We start from the raw sequence: 19206 nt of genomic DNA, 5'->3' as shown, positions 1-19206 counted from the left end.
GGTGATATATCAGGGGCTTTCACTAGCAGCATTCCTCAGATCGCGCAACCCTATCTCCTCTCATCTCCAAAATCCCCATCCCTTGCGGGTCCGGGGGAAAACCCCAGACCCCAGAATCGACCCAGAGAGGATCAGGCCGTCGGACCACTAAAAGTAGTTTAACCCTGAGACTGTTCAGTGGGGCCGACCACACCTTGCGTTGGGCGTTGGGGGCCGAGCCCCCGGTTTCCTTCGGTGAACCGACTTTTTCGATGGCAACGCTTGGATTTCTCCGTGGCATCGCCCCCGGTCTGTTACGCGTACTCCGTACTTTCGATTGAATCGGTTGGAAAGCCCTCGGCTTAGACGTGTCGATGAATTACCTACCGTTCCTTGGTGGCTGCATGGCTAGCGATGGCAATCAACCAAACCTGCAGCCCAATCTCAGCTCCGCTGTATTCGGCCGGTCTAACTCGATGCAGTCTAGATGATAGTCGGCCGTACAACTTGGCATGTGACGGGGTAAAGTTTCCCAGGTCCAAAATTCGAGACATCATACGCTGTACACTGTACGAGGGACGGACTACAGAGCACACGGTTCTTGTGTAGAGTTCTCAGCATTCGATTACTCTGGTCATTCGGAAAATACCCCACGTAGGAACGGAGGTATGGTGGGAATTAGTCGTATGATCCTTTTGACGGTTAGTTACTCCGAGTCAGTCCTATAGATTAATATCGCTTATACGTCTCTCTCGGGGATAAGCTAGACATCATGGCTTCTTTTGAATTATCCCTGGTTTCTCGGATTTTCCATATATCCAACTCTAGACTAGCGCGTGTCTGCATCTCATCGATCTCCGAGTCGGGTTCGGGTATATTTGTCCAATCGCTTCAACAGCATCCCAGATTCAACTAAACCCCGGCGGCACCCCATGTTTCTTGGAGCCGCCACTCTTGGAACATCACTCTAAACCCGAACGCTCGCGTGGCCTGCCAAACATAAAAAAAATCACGCAGGATCCCTCGCGACATTATGGGGCCATTTCTTTCGTATTATTCGAAGCGAAGCATCCCCCATGATATGGAACCCAATACACACACCCCTGCATTAAAGAACCTGCGAGCATTCAATATGACTGGGTACAGATGTTCTAGACTCGCCATGTGACAGCCGTTTCGAAGCGATCTTCCCAAATCAAGCTTTCTGATCACTCTCCGTCCCCACACTATCCCAGCGCTCCCGATATTCCCGCATCAAAACAGCAGCAGGTGGCGCTGTGGCCACATAGTCTCGAACGGCAGTGGCGGGGAATAACCAGTGAAACGTGCAGTATACAGCTGCACTAATCGTGAGTCCGGACAAAAAGCAAATATAGTACAAATGCGTCAACCCAGTAGGGACCGAAATTCCTGGACTTACGTACGCGACGAATCCAGGTAGCGAGGGGATTGTCCCGCATACCCACTATAGATAATGATTAGTTATATTGGCGCTTTACTAGAGGTAGTAAAATATGGCTATTGCTTACCGCTACAGCGGCGCGCCAGTCGAGACCGCATGTATACCAGTAGATACTGGAAGAGTCCCCGACGAATAGATCATCGACTTTGATCTTCCGCTTGTTGATGACGAAATAAGACGAAATCATTAATCCTGTCATTGGACCTAGGAATACTGAGTAGCTACTCAGTACCGCTAGGAAGGTCGTCGCTGTATTCACGAGTTTCCACGGGTTGCACGCGATGGAAAGGAGTGCGGTCAGGTATGCGCCTCGACGAATGTTGATGTACTGGGGGAACGTCGCCGCCATATCGAATCCTATTTCAGAATTTAGTGGTATTCATGAGGTGATAATCCGCCCAGGGGTGGTAGATGAATTCAATCGAATTTGAATGTGGGTGCCATCCAGGGGGGGGTGAAATGAATACCTCCAGCCAACGAATTACCCGGCACATTAACGCCAATCTGCGAAATCACCAAAGCAGCACCACCAAAGAAAGCCGCAGCCCTCGATCTAGACCCGCCATTCTCAATAACCGCACTGAGTAGAGTAGGCAAATTCCACATCGCACCGCCGTACCGCTCCTGAGTCGCAGCAGTAACAAGAATCCCAATAACAGAGCACGTAATCGCGTAAAAGGGGAAACTAATCAACTGTCCCCAAACCGCATCCTTCGGTCTGCGAGCAAATCTCGCATAATCATTTTGATTGAGAATACCCGCTGAAATCGAACCGATTGTACTAATTATTCCGAATGCGATGATCCACCCGGATGACTCGCCATTGGTTGACGAGGAGCCGGAAATCGTCGAGCCAAATCCACCACTGCCCATTGTTGCGAGGGACCATATTAAAAGAACTAATTCGAAGATTAGAATTGTTGCGGCGGAGCCGTAGAAGAGGTTTTTCAGTTTGTGCGGTCGCACGTAGATTATAGGCAACGAGATGAGCATGAATATTATATAGCCGAGGAAATTGGCTGTTGTTGTCCCTGTGGACGGCGAGAGGTGGTTTGGAATGCGAGATTCGAGGTCGGGCCATATTGCTTGTAGGCATACGTAGACGCATTCACCGCCTATCCAGGCTTGAAAGCCGTCTAGATGACATGGCCATGGTCAATTATTTGAAATATGCCCAGGTTTTCGTGGCGGGGCCCACTTACACCAAACTAATGATCATAGTCAGAATGGTCAGTGTCAAATTTACCATATATACAGGGATATGCTGGTGGACTCACCGATAGAAAGAAGAATCCGATTCAAAATCACGAATGTACTCCCATACATACCCCAAACATATCGATTCACAACAGGGAATCCAACTAATAACGCGAATGAGCGCGACTACTTGTTAATCGATGAATACATAAGAATTTCTCACGATGATAATAGGCCCCAGGAAGCGAATTTAGCACGACGAGCGCCGTCGCGATAACCTGTCCAATGACAATCGAGAGGATTGCTTGCCACCATGTCAATCCCAAGGCGATGAGGGAGCTTCCAGTCATATAAGATGAGATATTTGAGTTGATAAGTACCCCTGAAAGTGTCAGTCCTGAGCCAAGAATTGGCCGTGTTGCGCAATATTACTGACAGAAGTTATGGAACGTCCAGAAGCCCCATGTTCGGCGTTCCGCCTCGATGGGTTTGATGTCGTTGTTAATCCATCTATTCGGGAGTGGGCCGCCTTCGTCTTTAATTCTGAGACTTTGCAGAAACGCCTTTGTCCTCATCGTTTCGGTTGAAGAGGGGAGTCAGAGTGAGGAAACCGTGATGTGCAAGATGTAAGAAGCATAAGCATAAGCACCACGTCTGAATAAGGGGAAACAATACAATGTACTACACCCCCACCCCCTCATTCTTAACCGACCACAAAAGTGCCGCAAAGGCAGCGATCGGCCAAGTAGCAGGCGTGAGATGTGAAACGCCGATCGAGAATAATGCCTTATCTTCCATTTGACATACCCCATCCTGCATTCTTTGCTACGGTCTTGAGTTCCCCGCTCGATTATACAGGCCACGATTGGTCCGTGACCAGCTTCTCCTCACTTCCATGATAACAACGAGCCAAACTAGTCCAAAAAGGGTACCTGAGTAAACTAGTACGATAGGAGTAAAAAGACTGGTCCAAAAAAAGGAAGTACATCCAAACGAGGATCATACCTGATCCAATTGTTAGAATAAATTCAGGTAGATGTAGTGTCCAGGTGTCCAGGTGTTTAGTAGTGATTCTTTCCACTCGGGGCGGTCTTGGATAATGAAATGAGCGGGGCGGGGTCGTAATTCGAGTTGTTTATAAATCTTCCGTTTGGAGTCAAATGTTCCTGGATTTTACAAAACCCTCGAGCCAATCTCCAGCTTTGAACGCTTTCTTCATGACAGCTTAGTTAGGGGCTAACTACCCGTGCAATCATTACTCTACTCTGGACTATCTTGCCATCCTATCCATCCCAGGTCAACCTCAAGCCATGGCCCAAGCTGGTTCCGGGCCCTTTCGTATCGGCGTCGATGTCGGCGGAACAAACACCGATGCGGCCATCGTCGACATCGCTGCCACCGCCTCGGTATCGCGCGGGGTGTGCGCCTCGAGTAAGACGCCAACAACTACCGACGTGACATCAGGAATTTACACCGCGATCGAGGATGTCTTGTCCAAATCGAAGGTTGATCGGAAAGATGTTCTCAGCGTCGCCATCGGGACGACCCACTTCGTTAATGCTGTCGTTGAGGCTGATGCGCGACGGTTGAGCAAGGTTGCTGTCATCCGATTGTGTGGACCTTTTACAAGACAGGTAGGTATGATGTGATATAGAAGCAAAGCGTGTTATGCCAGTTTGCCCATCAGGCTAACGTCCGTCCCTGGATCATATTCTAGATACCGCCATTTTCTGATTTTCCACCGACTCTGAAAGCAATAATGTGTGGCCCTGTGTTCTATCTAGATGGAGGTGCGCAGAGCTCTGAAAAAGTAAAACTTCTCCTTGAGCTAACTTCTTGGAAATAGGACTTGAGATTGATGGTCGTCAAATAACACCGTTGAAGCCCGATCAAGTTCAGGACGCAGTCAAATCCATTCAAGCTGCAGGAGTCACCAAAGTCGCCATCGTGGGGGTTTTCTCCCCGCTTGATCACCAAGGTCTACACGAAGAAACAGTCAAGCGCCTGTTACTACAATTAGACCCAGCGCTGTCGGTAGTTTGCTCGCATACAATCGGCGGAGTGGGCCTTCTTGAGCGCGAAAATGCGACCATACTGAACGCTTCGATTCTGAGTCTCGCTCAACGCACTGTCCATGCATTCTGCGATGCAATGGTGAAACTTCGCCTCGATTGTCCCCTTTTCCTCACGCAAAACGATGGAACACTCACGGATGCTGCCACAGCTGCAGAACTGCCGATCAAAACCTTTGCCTCAGGTCCGACGAATAGTATGACTGGGGCGGCGTTCCTTGCATCGCTCGATCGTGAAAACAAGCTTGCGAAATTCGATACTCAGGTTCTTGTTGTTGACGTTGGCGGCACAACAAGCGATGTTTGTGCATTGCTTCCGTCCGGCTTTCCTCGACAGGCACCGAATTTCGTGGAGGTTGGTGGTGTGAGAACTGCGTTCTCTATGCCGGAGGTTCTATCTGCTGGACTGGGAGGTGGTAGCATTGTAACCTATGATGCTGGTTTAGACCGGGTCAATGTAGGACCTGGATCTGTTGGTCATTACCTAACCACCAAGGCGATTGTTTTTGGAGGAGACGTTATGACCGCCACAGATATCGTCGTCGCTTCCGGCAAAGCGGAAATTGGGGATGTGAGCAAAGCTAAGGCAATACCTGCAAAAATTGTCCAGGGGGCTCGTAATCAGATAAAGAAGATCCTCGAACGTGTTGTGGAGGATATGAAGGTTTCAGACCTACCGGTCAGTCTTTTACTTGTTGGTGGAGGGTCCATCGTTCAGATGGATGATCTCAAAGGTGTTACGGAATGCATTATTCCACCACATCATGACTCCGCGAATGCTGTTGGCGCAGCTATTGCCAAAGTTGCTGGCGAAGTCGACTTTATTGAGATTCTCGCCGACCAAGATGAAAATGCCATCCTCGAGAAGGCAAAAAGCCAAGCAATCGATGCGGCAGTCGCTCGTGGTGCGGACAGAGAGAGTGTCAGGATTGTGGCGATCGATAAAATCCCATTGCAATATGTCACTAACAAAGCGACTCGGTTAATTGTCAAAGCTGTCGGCAGTCTGGCAATACCAGATCGCAACAACAGCATCCCTGCCACTAACGCAAATTCCAGCAAATTCACGAAACTCGCCGATGGGAATACAAAGGATGAGAGTGAGAAACAATTCAATCAAAGCTCCTCTACTCAAGATCTCAAGTCGTTGGTCAGACACTCCTCTTTCATCGATATCGATGCATACAGACCCGACGTGAATGGCGGTGTGTGGTACATCTCACCAGTTGATCTTGAATTTATCGCAACGGGAACCGGAGTACTTGGCACTGGCGGCGGCGGATCTTCATATCTCCAGTATCTGGAATGTTTAGAGAGTCTGAGGACAGCTGGTGCATCAGGAAAGATGAGAGTGGTCTCCCCAAATTCCCTCAAAGACTCTGACGTTTGCGTGCTTGGGTCTTGGTACGGAGCTCCTAGTGTCTCAGGGGAACGGATGGCTGCAGGGACGGAAATAATAACTGCAATTGATTATTCCGTAAAACTGTCAGGACATTCGCATTTCGAGGCTATCATTGCAGATGAGATTGGGGGAGGCAATGGATTGTCTACATTCCCCACTAGTGTTCACCACGATATCCCTGTTGTTGATGGCGATTTAATGGGTCGAGCGTATCCAACTCTTGAGCACGGTATGACACCACCCTTTGGGATAGATTATGGCTGGTTACTGACCCATGCAAGGCACCCCATACGTATATGGAGAACCGATAACCCCCCTGCGTAATTGCAGACGGGAAGGGGAATGCGTCTGTTGTACTGGTGAGAGTCTACGGTTTCAGGGTGGCGAAACTTTTACTGATAACGAAACAGAACGCGGAATCAAATGGGCGCGTTGAGACCATGCTGCGAACACAGTGCGTGGATCTCGGTCTAATGGCTGCAGTTTCATGTACGCCTCTGAGTGGCAGGGCCATCAAGCAATACGCGATCCCGAATACGGTTTCACAGGCCTGGTACATCGGCCGCGCAGTGCATAAAGCACAAAAGTCGAAGGAAAATCTCATCGATGCTATTGTAAGAAGTCTTGTTTCAGTCTTCTCGAAGCGGAGAGCTCACTATTTTCAGTTCCAAACAACTCCAGGTCGACTCCTCTACAGCGGCAAGATTATCGATGTTAAGCGGGACGTCAGTCGAGGCTATACAATGGGACAATGCACGATCGCGCCTCTCAACAGCGACGAAGAGGATCAATATATCCCAGACTCCCAGAAATCCAAGGCTAGTAACATGAATGAGAGCCGCTACCTGATAATTCCGTTCCAGAATGAGTTTCTTTATGCTGCATACGCCAACCCGGATAAGCCGAATGACAAATCTCAACACGAGATTATTTGCACAGTTCCTGACCTCATATCCATACTCGGACAGGATGGCGAAGCAATTGGTTCGCCGGAGCTTCGATACGGACTTCGCGTGAATGTGATCGGCATGCCAGCACATCCATTATGGAGTGGTACCGAACGTGGACTCAAGGTTGGCGGACCAGCAGGCTTTGGCTTAGATATGGAATGGACGAGTCTGGGGCCATACCAGAAGCCAAAAAGTGTGCTGGATGAGTTTAGCAGCCTAGATTATTGAATATGCATTTTATCCTAGCAAGCCGTGCATCGACTCCTACTAAACATGGAAGTTAGTTACGGCGCTCTATAAGTGCAGGGTGGTCAGTAGTACTCGTGTAGCGGTATTTTATAGTGGCACCGCAAAGGTTCCCAAGCCCTTGTTAATCGGCCTGGTCTCTGTCATTAGAAAGCGGTTAAAAATGGTGGGCAATTGGGGGTTTCAACCTTTTGCAACGCCGCTGTATACAAACTACTGACCACCCTGCGCTTATGGAGCGCCGTAGTTAGTACATCGGAGCAGGCCCCTATTCCAAACTCGTTTCTCAATATCACGTATTGCAACAGTACACTAGAAGAGACTACTCATGAAATGTAAAACTTTACAAATAATGATCGCTCAAAACTTTCTTAATTCATATATACTATCTAGCCAAGTTTATAACCAAGCTCAAAAAGCCGTCTCAAAGTCTTGCCTGGCCATTGCTTATCCTTTCCCAATCTTCCTTTCCAAAAGGCGAATAGTCCTTTTCTCCGGGAGCGATCCATAAGAAGTTATCGTCTCCACCATCAGCCACCTTCGTGCCTCTGAGCGCCGGGTCTACACCCTCATCACGTAGCGGAACCTTGTTTTGCTTGTGATTATGGATGTGCGACGAGTTCTCCACGACGCGAAGGAAGACAGGGACCGCATATCGAGGAAGCTTAGATTGAGCGAAACGCGCAAGTGCAGCAAAGTCGAACGTTTGTCTAGCCTCGGGCGTGATCTGTAGTGCGGCGCAACCAGCTCGGCCTTCATGGTTTGGCAATTTTACGCCGTAGACATTTGCCTCCGCAACGCCGGGGAACTTGCCGATGACCTCGGAGACTTCGGCAGTTGCACTATTCGGAGATTGCAGTTAGCTTAGGATCAGATAGAGTAAACTTTGTGCGACAACTTACACGTTCTCACTCTTCCAGCGGAAAGTGTCACCAAGACGGTCGAGGAAGTACCAACGACCATCACCTTGTCGGCGGAGCGCATCACCGGAGCGATAATACAGGTCGCCTTTCTTGAAGAGATCGCGCAGGAACTTCTTCTCGGTTGCACTCTCATTGCGCCAGTATCCCTGGAAGGCCTCTTGGTTCGGAATGTTAACCACAATTTCTCCTCCTTCCTCGTACGATGCGCGAACAGCGAATCCGGTCTTAGGGTCTCGCAGAACGTCACCAGTCTCGGGGTCAATTGCCACCGGTACAAAGACATTATGGAGAAGACCGCGCATTATGAGTCCGTGGTGACCAACACTCCCAGCAGTGAAGGGGCCGCGATTGTAATTGAAGAGGCCAAAGATACCCTCTGTGCTGTTGAAGAACTCGCCCACCTCGAGAACGCCAAATCGCTCGCGGAATTGTTCCCAGACATCCGGGCGCAACCCATTACCATACATGCAGCGGACCTTATGGTTCTTGTCTTCGGGGGATGGAGGAGGTGCGAGTAGATAGCGAGCTGTCTCGCCAACATAGACGAAAACCGTCGATTCCGACTCTCGGACATCCTTCCAAAAGTTGCGAACGCTGAATTTGGGGCCGAGTGCAATACTAACACCATCCACTAAGCAGCTGATTAAACTGATCGCAGCCGTCCCGTGGTATAGTGGCATGCAGCTGTACCAACGATCCCCTTGGGGTCCCACTGTATCATTCATCGAGCCACGACGAACGTATAGCATAGTGTACAGTCGAGACATAGTGAAAGCACACCCTTGGGCATACCGGTCGTGCCGGATGTGTAGAGTAGAATAGCTGGGAATTCTCCTTCCACCTTGAGCGCAAGTTCCTTTGGTGGGAAAGTGGTCGGGTACGAGCGAATTCGTGCTTTCAGGGGCTCATCCAATGTCTCGAGTTGCATTCCCAGTTCCCCGGTGAGTGTACTTTGAACCTCATCCACACGCGAACGACAGGTCGGATCCTCGTCAACAAGTGTGAACTTCGCTCCGCTGATCTTGAGGCAGTGGATCAATGCATCGCCGGAGAGATTGTAATTAATAGCGGCGGGGGCACAACCAATGCTCCACAGACCAACCCAAGCAATGATAAACTCAGCGCGATTCTGTAGGTAGAAGCCCACCAGATCGCCTTTCTTCACGCCTTGAGATAGGAAGTAGTGCGCATATTGGCAAGCCTGTTCCCGTACGTCTTGGTAGGTGTATGATCTTTCCCGGGTCCAGAGACAAGTCATGTTGGGATATTGCTTTGCAGTTTCGAGTAGCACAAACCACGGGTTGCCCTTCTGTCGGCTGACTTTTTGAACGTTAGCAAATAACTGGTTCAAGCCAGGCTATGCGAAGACTGACCTGCGCTCGCATATTCACGTTCGCCCTTCCGGAGGGTGAGCACGGCCTTGACATCTTTCCTGATGTGAAATTTGGCGTCCAGGTAGGCTGCGACCGTTGTCCCACCGAGCAGAGCAGCTGCAGCTGTCCCTAAATTTGACATTAGAAAATGACTCTGTTTGCATTTCTCCTTCTCCGCAGCATTCACTAACCCAGGTCCATCATGAAGTTAAGTGTGTTTGTTCGACGAGTCTGTTCTGGCGAAGGATCTATTATAATTGGGAAAGGACGAAAATGACACCAAAGAACAGTCCGCAGGGGAAAAGGCAGGATCAACTGGACAGGTGAGAGGGAAGTCGTTAGGTGAAAGACAGAAGTCAGCAGAGTCGTCAAAGTAATGAGGAGAAAGGTATATTGCCGCGAGCCGAAATTACTGGAAATCAATCCTCGGCACAGACGAATCCCCCTCCGCACAGATGGCGAATGTGGTCAAATCAACGAATCCGAAGCACTTGATTCTTTCATCCGGTGTGAAATTATCCACTTTCAGTCCCACTAGAGCTCCATTCAGCGGGGGATGCGGGGAATCGTACACGCCGGGCTATACGCGATCTGTGCTAATTATGACTTGGACCAGCCTCGGCTCGTTTTTCGTCCCCGCATAATGGAGTCGCTATGCAATCGCATAACTCTCTGGCTCCAATGGGCATTCCTCCCCACTTAATGACCAAAGTGGTTCCGGCTCAGTGGATTTCCCTTAGTTCTCTGCCCGGTCTTAACTTGGAATGCACCCCGCCCTGGCTTTTTGCTCCCTCGGACTTCCATGCCCACGCCGCATCACGGTCGGCCCCGTTGCTGATCCCTGCGAGGACGTTCGCGACGTATTTACCAATTGTTGGTAGGAATTTCCAGCAGTGGAACGAACCACCCGCGGCTAGGTACAGGTTGGATAAATGGGGATGTGGGTGTCGCGTTATCAAGGGGTGTTGGTCTGGCGTGATCGCATCCCAACAGAGGCGATAGTAATCAACTGGGCGGTTATTTGAGAGTATCTGGGGTAGACGAGCTTGGATAGCGTTGAGGCATTCATCGCGTAAACCCTTCGGGGCATCTGACTGGTTTTCTGTTGGGACAGAAATAGCGTGATTGGTGGGTGTGGAAATTGTATTGCGAAAGGAGGTTGGACTGGTGAATTTTAGAATTCCAGAACTTGTAGGAGGAATGGTTTCCCCTATTTTCATGGTCAGCATGGTTGATATATAGCCACCAGAGCGTTCAAAGACCAACCTTGCCCGCCATAGACGTAGACCGGCAACCGGTCGTACTGAGTTCGTTCCTCCTCTGAGAGTTGTACATGTGCGACGCAAACGCCAGCCGCTGTCATCTGAGCCTCAATACGATCCTCACTGGCAATTTCGAGAGCATCCTCGGTATATGTCATCAGTGCGCTCGTCCAAGCCCCGGTGCAAAGAATGACCTTCTCTGCGGTAAACGTGTCGCCAATCTTTGTCTTTACGCCTTTCACCTGATGCTCTCCCAATACAAGTCGATCCGCTTCGCCAACAATATACCGCACACCTATCGCCTTGATTTCGCGAGCCAATATCTCCATTGCGCGACCGGCATCCGCCCATCCAGCGAGAGGATTCAAATAAAACGACCCAAATGGACTCAGATCCGCGTCTTTCAACAGACCACCCCAATCCTGGCGAATATCGCCCTCACCCAGTTCCTGCATCGGGTCAAGCCCAATGGCTTGGAAGTTCTTGCGAATCCGCTGTCCAAGATCACTCCCCTTCTCGTCACACATAATCCATCCCGTTTGATGATAAACACCCTCCTCTTTGAAGACCGGGTTCTTTTCCCATGCCTCAATCGCCTCAAGTCCGAGTTCTGTATATAATCGATTCGAGTAGTCCGCTCTCACGATCTTGTTGAGGTCTGTTGAGGCGGCGCTGTTTGACGGTGGGGGTGCACGATCCAGCACGAGAATGGCAGAAGGGTCGGAGGTGTGCTGGGCTAAGTGATAAGCCGTGCTGAGGCCGAAGATACCTGCACCGACTATGATGATTTCAGCGTCCATGTCGAGCAAGCCCTGGAGATCCTGCGGACTGAAGAATGATTTCATTCGGTCGCGTTGAACTTGATGGGAGGTTGGTGAAAGATCCCCCGCTCATCTCGCGTGATGCAAGTCAGTCTCCTGCAGGTCTGATGCAATATACCGCTCGTGCTGTAAGAAAGCATGCCAGCCCACATTAATTTCTTAGATTGCGCTACCCCTCAACTTGCAGCTACCACAAGGAATGTACCAGTCCCTCATCCTGATGATCATCCCTGGAAGCGTTGCTGTCTACAAACAACCACAAACCCGAACGGCCAAGCGGGACTTGATCACATCCGTGGAAATATTTTGTGTCAAAGAAACGGCTAAAGCAACTAGCCTCGGGTAAATCTGGTGTTCTGTTCAATCAAGTATCATGTTTAACTCGAGATATCTAGGGAAGGGATGGTAGCGGGTGCCCTAGAGCATCGCACCTCAACAGGATCCATAGTAGTGTTGAGGCTCTCATCACGCAAACCCTCTGGGCCATCTGGTCATTTTTCTGTTAGTACAGAAATACTGTGATTGGTAGGTGTCCCTGTATGGGAGTTGGTGAGCCCGCGGCTGAAGTCGGCTCTATTGCGCTGGCCACCTTGGCAGAGGATGTGCCAGTTGGTCGGATCAAGAAGGGGCGGTTTTATAGTTACATTTATCAAAGTTGAAAATCATCGTAGTTCATGGTTTTCCAACACTTGATCCATATATAAATTAAATGCCGCACCCTTAGCCGTTTGTAGCTTACCCAACTCAATTGTAGTCTGAAACCCTCTGCTGGGAGTTTTGATATGGATTATGAACATCATCGGCGATATCTACTATCTTACTGGTAGCATCTTTGGCTACTATTAGTAGTACTATTGCCCAGGTGAGAGCAGAGAAATATATTTTGTCAAGTTTCTAAGAATACTACCTCTAGTTAGTAAAATTCAGGGGTCTAACTTGAACCTTGTTGAAGTGCCTCCTTTTTTCGATGGGCCCAAGGTAGCATATAATCCACTCGTTGCGATCGTGAGACAAGGAGTACGCAGCAGTAGCAAGGACGAAATTGGGTGCTGGGAGATACAGGCCATCTCAACCTTGGAAGCCCAGAATCACCGACCCGCAACAACATACTATTAAGGAAATGATCGACAAGGCGCGAACACGCTCGCACGATCGTCTTTGCCTCGTTTGCTCCTTGATATCAACAAGATGTATTTACCACTTCTCCCCCTCACCTTGATATTTTTCTCTGCCAGCAATGTCTCGGCTTGCAACCGCCCATATTCCGCCTGGATGGCAGACAGCGTCATTTCGCGGGGTCAAGCTGTTGTTCAACAGGGGTCAAGCCCAGCGGCCTCCACTTATCTTCAAGTGGGCTTCTTCCAGTCATCCATTATCCGTCTAATCGACTACTATCACACGCCTGGATCAGTGTGCGCAGAGAGCAACTGGGAAAAATACCTGCAAACTAGCACAGATAGCATCAAGCCATATCTTCTCAACGCGATAAAAGATACCGGTTACCCCTTGGACCGGCTGTCCACTGGAAAAGGGCTCCTACATCAATTTGAGGAATATCACACTTCCACCGCTTCAGATGCTCTTCACTCGTTGCGAGAATCTATTAACCTTCAGAACAGAAATGCGCTCGGGGGGGTACTGGTACTTCGAGTACCCCAACTGGAGCTATCTCGATGGAATGTACTCTCTGATCCCGTTTCTCTTGTCCTACACCGCTCACTTCGATCCTAAGAATGAGACTGTTACCGACGATGTCATTCACCAACTTGATCTGCTTTGGACTCACTGCTACCAAAACGAATCCGGTCTCCTTGTTCACGGCTACGATGCGTCAAAAACTGCGTCGTGGGCGAACCCAGTCACCGGGGCTAGTCCAATTGTCTGGGACCGCTCTTTAGGATGGTATATCATGGCGCTCGTGGATAGCTTGGAGCTTTCGCTGCCATTCCCCCCAACGCTTGTCTGACTATCTTCAGCGGAGATTGATTCAACTGGCCGAATCTGTGATCTCAGCCGCCGATCCGAAGACAGGATGCTGGTGGCAAGTTATGACTCTTCCCAACAAGCAGGGGAATTACATCGAATCTAGCGGGTCGGCAATGTTTACGACCGCTTTATTCAAAGCAGCTCGACTAGGCTATATGCCCAAAAACCTTGCTGCCGAAGCAAGGAAGGCAGCGGGAAGATGCTATAACCACCTTGTTGACGCGTTTGTGGTCAAAAATGAGAATGGCACACTGGATTATAATGGGACTGTCTCTATTTGTAGCTTGAACTCTTCGGCTTCTTATGAGGTGAGTTGTTACCATCCCTCCACATCATTAATTTGCTAACCGAATGATTAGTACTATGTCTCGCAACCTCTTCTTTACAACAGCGTTCATGGGACGGCAGCTTTTGTGCACGCGAGTCTAGAGCAAGAGATGCTGGATAACGCGGAAACTTCCTCGCAGAGATGATAAACCGTACGCGATACTTCGTGATCCAACTCCGATTTTCTACTAGCAGATAGCTCTCCTATTCAAAATGAATTCCCTGGGCCCCTTTATGTCAATTTCTCAAACTCCTTGCTAGAAACTGTTTTTTTGTTGATTTCAGAAAGCCGGTTACACCTAGACCTAAACTAGAACATCCATCGGGCTTCTCTCTAAATCAGATCCAGGTACAGCCTGGGAGCAACATCGTCTCAGTGCTTGGACTCATTTGACGTCATTTACGAAACAAATGCGGGGCGTTCAATGTACGCGATTGTCTTCTATCACGGGCTAGGGAAATACCCTGGTCGCTCAAAAGTACGCATTTGACATAGCCCCCCTCCAAGGATCTGAAATTAGAACAGGCATTTTCATCTACCCAACAAGTCTTGTTCAGATCTTGTGTGCTAATTTAAACAAATCGTAGATTCATAATCGTGAGACAACAAATATCCATTTCTGGATTGATAATATTGACAAGTAAAATCGCCCTGGAGCACCGACCGCCTCGCTCCAACTTCAAATCCACAGAGGGTTCGGGCCGCTCGCTCATGTGAACTAAATCAACCGTGCACAGAACAGCGGTCTCTCAAAGATCAGGCATCTCTCATCAGCCACACCCTAGACAAGGGTTCGATTCCTTTGCCAGCTCAGCCCACCACATTTTCACCCACATGGCCCCCGTTTGCACTATTCCCCCCCTTCTGTTTTCTTGTTGCCTGTGGCTAATGCTGCACCACACTCTTAGACCGGGCGCTTAAGATGTAGTGTGGCTGATCTAAACTTGAGTAGGTCTAAAGCTGGGCTGGGGTTCCCCTAAATATGGGCGCTCTAAATAAGGCACATTGCGAGGCTGAGTCTCGTCCTGAGCGATACAGTCGCACATAAATGTGGCGACGGTTGTCCTGGAAATGAGAGATCCAGTTTATTCTGGCAGTTCATTCGGCCTTCAATCGTTGCCACAGCATCCGCGCTGGTTCAAGTTACAGTCAGATCAGGTTAGCTGCTGAATACGGAGTACATTATCTACTGTTCTATTTTTATCACCATCTTCGCTATCACTATGTCGATGCCGACCGATCTTTCTCTTGGAGAAATTCTCCACCTTTCGCTCGGCGAAGGCGAAAAGTGCTTCGGGCTTACCAAGTTCTATGGAGGAACCAAGCCATGCAATCACCCGCTTGGCAAGCAGAGGCTGGCCGACGCAGACAAGATCCTCGTTCAGACTCCAGGTCGGCTTGAGCGGGGCGGGCAAACGATCGACCAGCATCTTATCAATCTGTCCAATCTACTTGTGCATTCGTCTCGACACGGTGTAAATGGCGACAGTCGCCGAGAAAGCTTGCAATCCGAATGGATGGGATTTGTACAGGACTTTCGAAGAGCTCAGATTCATTCCGAAACTCCGATTGAAATATTACATCAGTCCGAGGATGATGAACTGAACAACGCGTCGGAGGATGAAGATTTGCAAGAAGTCCCAGCCCCTGTTTTAGCTATTGAGAGCGACACCGCAACCTCAATTGTAGCCACCCGGTCAACACACACCGACCTCGACACTACGCCCGATTCTACCCCCATCCCCGATCTACCTACGCAAGCTGAAGAAAGCCAAGTGCAGATCAGCCACGAACGCACATCCAATGTTTTGCGTCCCGTCCCTGAGTCTCTTGGCGACCGTACATCTCTCACCCCGGCCTGCCTTTCCGGTGCCCACACATCCTTCCGATCTGCTGATGACGTATCTCTTGAATCTGTCTGGCTTCTTCTACTTCAGTTCTGCTTCGGTGTCCGGGCGCTGATGTTCGTGAAATTCCATGCTTTTTGCTCTATCGATGGCTATGTCCGCTTTGGGAGGGGATCTTTTGCGGATTTGCAATTCCTAGCCAGGAAAATCTCCTTTTCGAATGAACCGACCTGGGCGCAGGTTTTTATGATTTCATTCTGTTATGTTCTGTTTGGTTTGCTCCAGATTTTGTTGAGAAGCAATGTGTTGGTGGTGCTAGTATTGTGATTTATATAATTTGTGACCGACGGCCTGGGTGGGTAACCGGGCGGAAAATCGGATCGCTGGCCGATCACCGCCCACTAATGATGATACTATGAATGCGTGTTCAAGTTTATGTTTAACAATACGAATAATGATGGTTCTCTTCTATGATACGACTGAAATTTCCTAAAATGGTAGCAAATTGTATGCACTATATCAGTGGCACTGGCATTGGGTTTACTTTCTCCCGCCGAGACATTCCGCATTGGCCCTCGGTGAACTCTCGGAATTCACTTCCTCTGCTGTAAGGTAGTGATCAGCACGGGCCATGGGCACAGGCATGGGCTTGCTCACCCTCACCATTCTGGTTCTCGCCCCTCCACTTCAAATATGGGGATGATCATTGGTTGATCACGGGAGAAGTGGAACCCTAAGAAACGGTGACGCAACGAGGAGGGGGGGTTCAACAGAACCGCCAGTGCCGCAAGCGTTTACGGTGTGACTCGACGAATTACAACACCAATTGCTGATCACATTGGAATATCGCATCTGATAAAATAGGAAGCATAGACCAATGCTCGGTTACAATCGGCGGACCAACTTTGTGATCTCCGAGGGAAAGTTTTGGGAAGGAGATTTACGGAATACTAGGGGGGAAGGGGGAAAGGGGAAGATCCCAACAGAGTATCATCATGGTCAACCTGCTCAACAGCTAGCGAGAAGCTCCTAAATCGGCCGGTGTGAAATAGAGCTGGAGCCCAGACAACCGAAACCAGGGAGATAACCGGGTAACTTGAGCGAAAATTAAGTTCTTAACGAAGAGTTACTTAAGTGATTTACTTAACTTTCAGGGCGCTGCAGTTAAAGTTGGCTCCGAGCCCATCGGAACCAATAATCGCTGGTGCTTTCCCCACAGAGTGTTATTCGTTGTCTCTTCTTGTCGTCTTATTACCCCATCACTTTCTCCTCTTCTTTTCTTCTTCCTTCTTTCTCCCCCCCTCCTCCCCTTCTTCTCTCCACAAAATGTCTCTCCCCATCGCCCGGTCACTCCCCCGGTCCCTCGTACGGTCGTACGGGACTGTTCAAGGCCCTGCAAGCACTGCCATCCCCAATAGAATCCCCAATGCCTTGGCCGAGGCAGTCACAGCTAGTGCCCCGCGCACGAGTTGGACCCGGGAGGAGGTCGCCCAGGTGTATAACACCCCTCTGAGCCAACTCACATACGCTTCGGTGAGTCATCCTTGATGTGTACCGTCAAATTAATAGCCAATTAGATCAAGATCAGACGAAGAACAATGGCTAATACCTCTCCAGGCAGCTGTCCACCGTCGCTTCCATGACCCATCCGCCATCCAGATGTGCACTTTAATGAACATCAAGACCGGTGGCTGCAGTGAGGATTGCTCTTACTGCGCCCAGTCATCCCGACACGACACCGGATTAAAAGCAACCAAGATGAGCCCCGTTGACGATGTCCTCGAGAAGGCCCGCATCGCCAAGTCTAACGGCAGCACACGTTTCTGCATGGGTGCCGCCTGGCGTGACATGCGTGGGCGCAAGACCAGTCTGAAGAACGTCAAGGCCATGGTCTCCGGTATCCGCGAAATGAACATGGAAGTCTGCGTGACCCTAGGCATGATCGACCAGCACCAGGCAAAGGAGCTCAAGGATGCCGGTCTGACAGCATACAACCACAACCTCGATACCTCGCGTGAATTCTACCCCAACGTGATCACAACCCGATCGTACGATGAGCGTCTGCGTACTCTTGACCACGTCCGTGATGCTGGAATTAACGTCTGCTCCGGTGGTATTTTGGGCCTGGGCGAGTCGGACACTGACCGCGTCGGTCTGCTGTACACTATGTCTTCGCTACCCAAGCACCCCGAGTCTTTCCCCGTTAATGCCCTGGTACCTATCCCCGGAACTCCCCTTGGTGACCGGAAAATGATTCCTTTCGATCGGATCTTGCGGACTGTTGCGACCGCGCGTGTTGTGATGCCGGGAACGATTGTCCGATTGGCGGCCGGTCGCATTGCGCTTACTGAGGAGCAACAAGTTGCTTGTTTCCAGGCTGGTGCGAACGCTGTCTTTACCGGTGAAAAGATGCTGACGACTGAGTGTAATGGATGGGGCGAGGACCGTGCTATGTTTGACAAGTGGGGTTACTACCCCATGAAGAGCTTCGAGAAGCCTGAGCCTAAGCAGGCGCCCTCCGTGACGCCTACTCCTCTTGACGAGGCGGAGACTGTTGCGCCGGTCGCAACTAGCTCATAGGTTTGCTATAAATTTATAAGTTGGGCCTAATAAAGCCCGCAAAATGAATTATTTGAATTTGATTTTTTTTGTTTGAGTAGCCACAGCCACTAGAAATTAGTATGTTTGAAATGCTGAGTAGATTAGTAGTAGATAGTTCAATATCAGTCATTGTAGATACTTCAAGATCATTACTATACCACACATACACATTAGTTAGTAGTATTAGCTTGTCACTCCCAGTAACCAGGACTTCAATCATGGATTCATGCTATGCATTCTAGACTCAAGGAAGACCACAAAGCCGATCCACTCTAGACCAGACCACACCAGACTGAAGCCCTCGGGAAAGACGATCCCCGGAAAGGCTTCCCCAGTTTAGTCGTTTTCCAGGGAATACCCCCGGAGAGTTGTCAAAGAATTCCGATTTCTCCCTTAGTCACTAATACACTTTGCCCGAGACCGGCGAATTAAGGAAGTGTCCGCGAGATCTGATGCACCAGCACAGGCATGAGTGCGAGTAGCAACAAATTTGTAGCCAGCGTGGATTGTCAGGTATTCACAGGGTTGTGTTAGACCCAGGAACACTAAATGATATAAGAGCGAGCATATAGCCATATAGCCATCTTTACATTACCCACTTCCCCATTCCTTTTCTCTCCCACTTTCACACGGTCGCAGAGGTTTCCAATTCGGGTTTGGGCTATTGTTGCCCTGTTCACCAATTATGGGTCAATTCTGACCTCGTAAACCAATAATATTGCCTCAACTTAAGCGAGCCATCTGTTCCTGGCCGGCG

The 19206-nt window shown here is 49.6% G+C and overlaps 7 protein-coding genes across 7 annotated transcripts; 4 read left to right on the top strand and 3 right to left on the bottom strand.

The window, feature by feature from the left end:
- Positions 1–1174: 1174 nt before the first annotated feature.
- On the bottom strand, positions 1175–3213 carry N7481_007534 (Allantoin permease; the record flags this gene model as incomplete). The annotated part of the gene is made up of 8 exons (XM_057266753.1): positions 1175–1322; positions 1404–1444; positions 1509–1798; positions 1927–2577; positions 2644–2649; positions 2719–2802; positions 2862–3020; positions 3075–3213. The coding sequence occupies 8 exons, from the start codon at positions 3211–3213 to the stop codon at positions 1175–1177; spliced, it is 1518 nt and encodes a 505-aa protein (XP_057120954.1).
- Positions 3214–3948: 735 nt separating this feature from the next.
- On the top strand, positions 3949–7290 carry N7481_007533 (hydantoinase/oxoprolinase family protein; the record flags this gene model as incomplete). The annotated part of the gene is made up of 5 exons (XM_057266752.1): positions 3949–4272; positions 4356–4428; positions 4485–6341; positions 6443–6471; positions 6523–7290. The coding sequence occupies 5 exons, from the start codon at positions 3949–3951 to the stop codon at positions 7288–7290; spliced, it is 3051 nt and encodes a 1016-aa protein (XP_057120953.1).
- Positions 7291–7732: 442 nt separating this feature from the next.
- N7481_007532 (putative very-long-chain acyl-CoA synthetase family protein (CefD1)) lies at positions 7733–9746 on the bottom strand (the record flags this gene model as incomplete). Its single annotated transcript, XM_057266751.1, has 4 exons — positions 7733–8150; positions 8211–8931; positions 8988–9551; positions 9605–9746. The coding sequence occupies 4 exons, from the start codon at positions 9744–9746 to the stop codon at positions 7733–7735; spliced, it is 1845 nt and encodes a 614-aa protein (XP_057120952.1).
- A 580-nt stretch (positions 9747–10326) lies between these two features.
- Positions 10327–11666, bottom strand: N7481_007531 (NAD(P)/FAD-dependent oxidoreductase; the record flags this gene model as incomplete). Its single annotated transcript, XM_057266750.1, has 2 exons — positions 10327–10814; positions 10871–11666. The coding sequence occupies 2 exons, from the start codon at positions 11664–11666 to the stop codon at positions 10327–10329; spliced, it is 1284 nt and encodes a 427-aa protein (XP_057120951.1).
- A 1642-nt stretch (positions 11667–13308) lies between these two features.
- On the top strand, positions 13309–14146 carry N7481_007530 (uncharacterized protein; the record flags this gene model as incomplete). Its single annotated transcript, XM_057266749.1, is given in 3 exon segments — positions 13309–13647; positions 13664–13981; positions 14033–14146. 3 exon segments carry the CDS (start codon positions 13309–13311, stop codon positions 14144–14146), a joined length of 771 nt encoding a protein of 256 aa, XP_057120950.1.
- Positions 14147–15224: 1078 nt separating this feature from the next.
- N7481_007529 (uncharacterized protein) lies at positions 15225–16175 on the top strand (the record flags this gene model as incomplete). Its single annotated transcript, XM_057266748.1, has 1 exon — positions 15225–16175. The coding sequence occupies one exon, from the start codon at positions 15225–15227 to the stop codon at positions 16173–16175; it is 951 nt and encodes a 316-aa protein (XP_057120949.1).
- Positions 16176–17174: 999 nt separating this feature from the next.
- Positions 17175–18428, top strand: N7481_007528 (biotin synthase; the record flags this gene model as incomplete). The annotated part of the gene is made up of 2 exons (XM_057266747.1): positions 17175–17381; positions 17466–18428. The coding sequence occupies 2 exons, from the start codon at positions 17175–17177 to the stop codon at positions 18426–18428; spliced, it is 1170 nt and encodes a 389-aa protein (XP_057120948.1).
- Between the last annotated feature and the right edge of the window lie 778 nt (positions 18429–19206).

The sequence above is a fragment of the Penicillium waksmanii genome, assembly GCF_028829765.1.
Source record: "Penicillium waksmanii strain IBT 27052 chromosome Unknown utg000007l:1.0-4314555.0:1.0-4317578.0, whole genome shotgun sequence".
NCBI lineage: Eukaryota > Fungi > Ascomycota > Eurotiomycetes > Eurotiales > Aspergillaceae > Penicillium > Penicillium waksmanii.
This window is presented reverse-complemented; position numbering and strand designations above follow the sequence as displayed.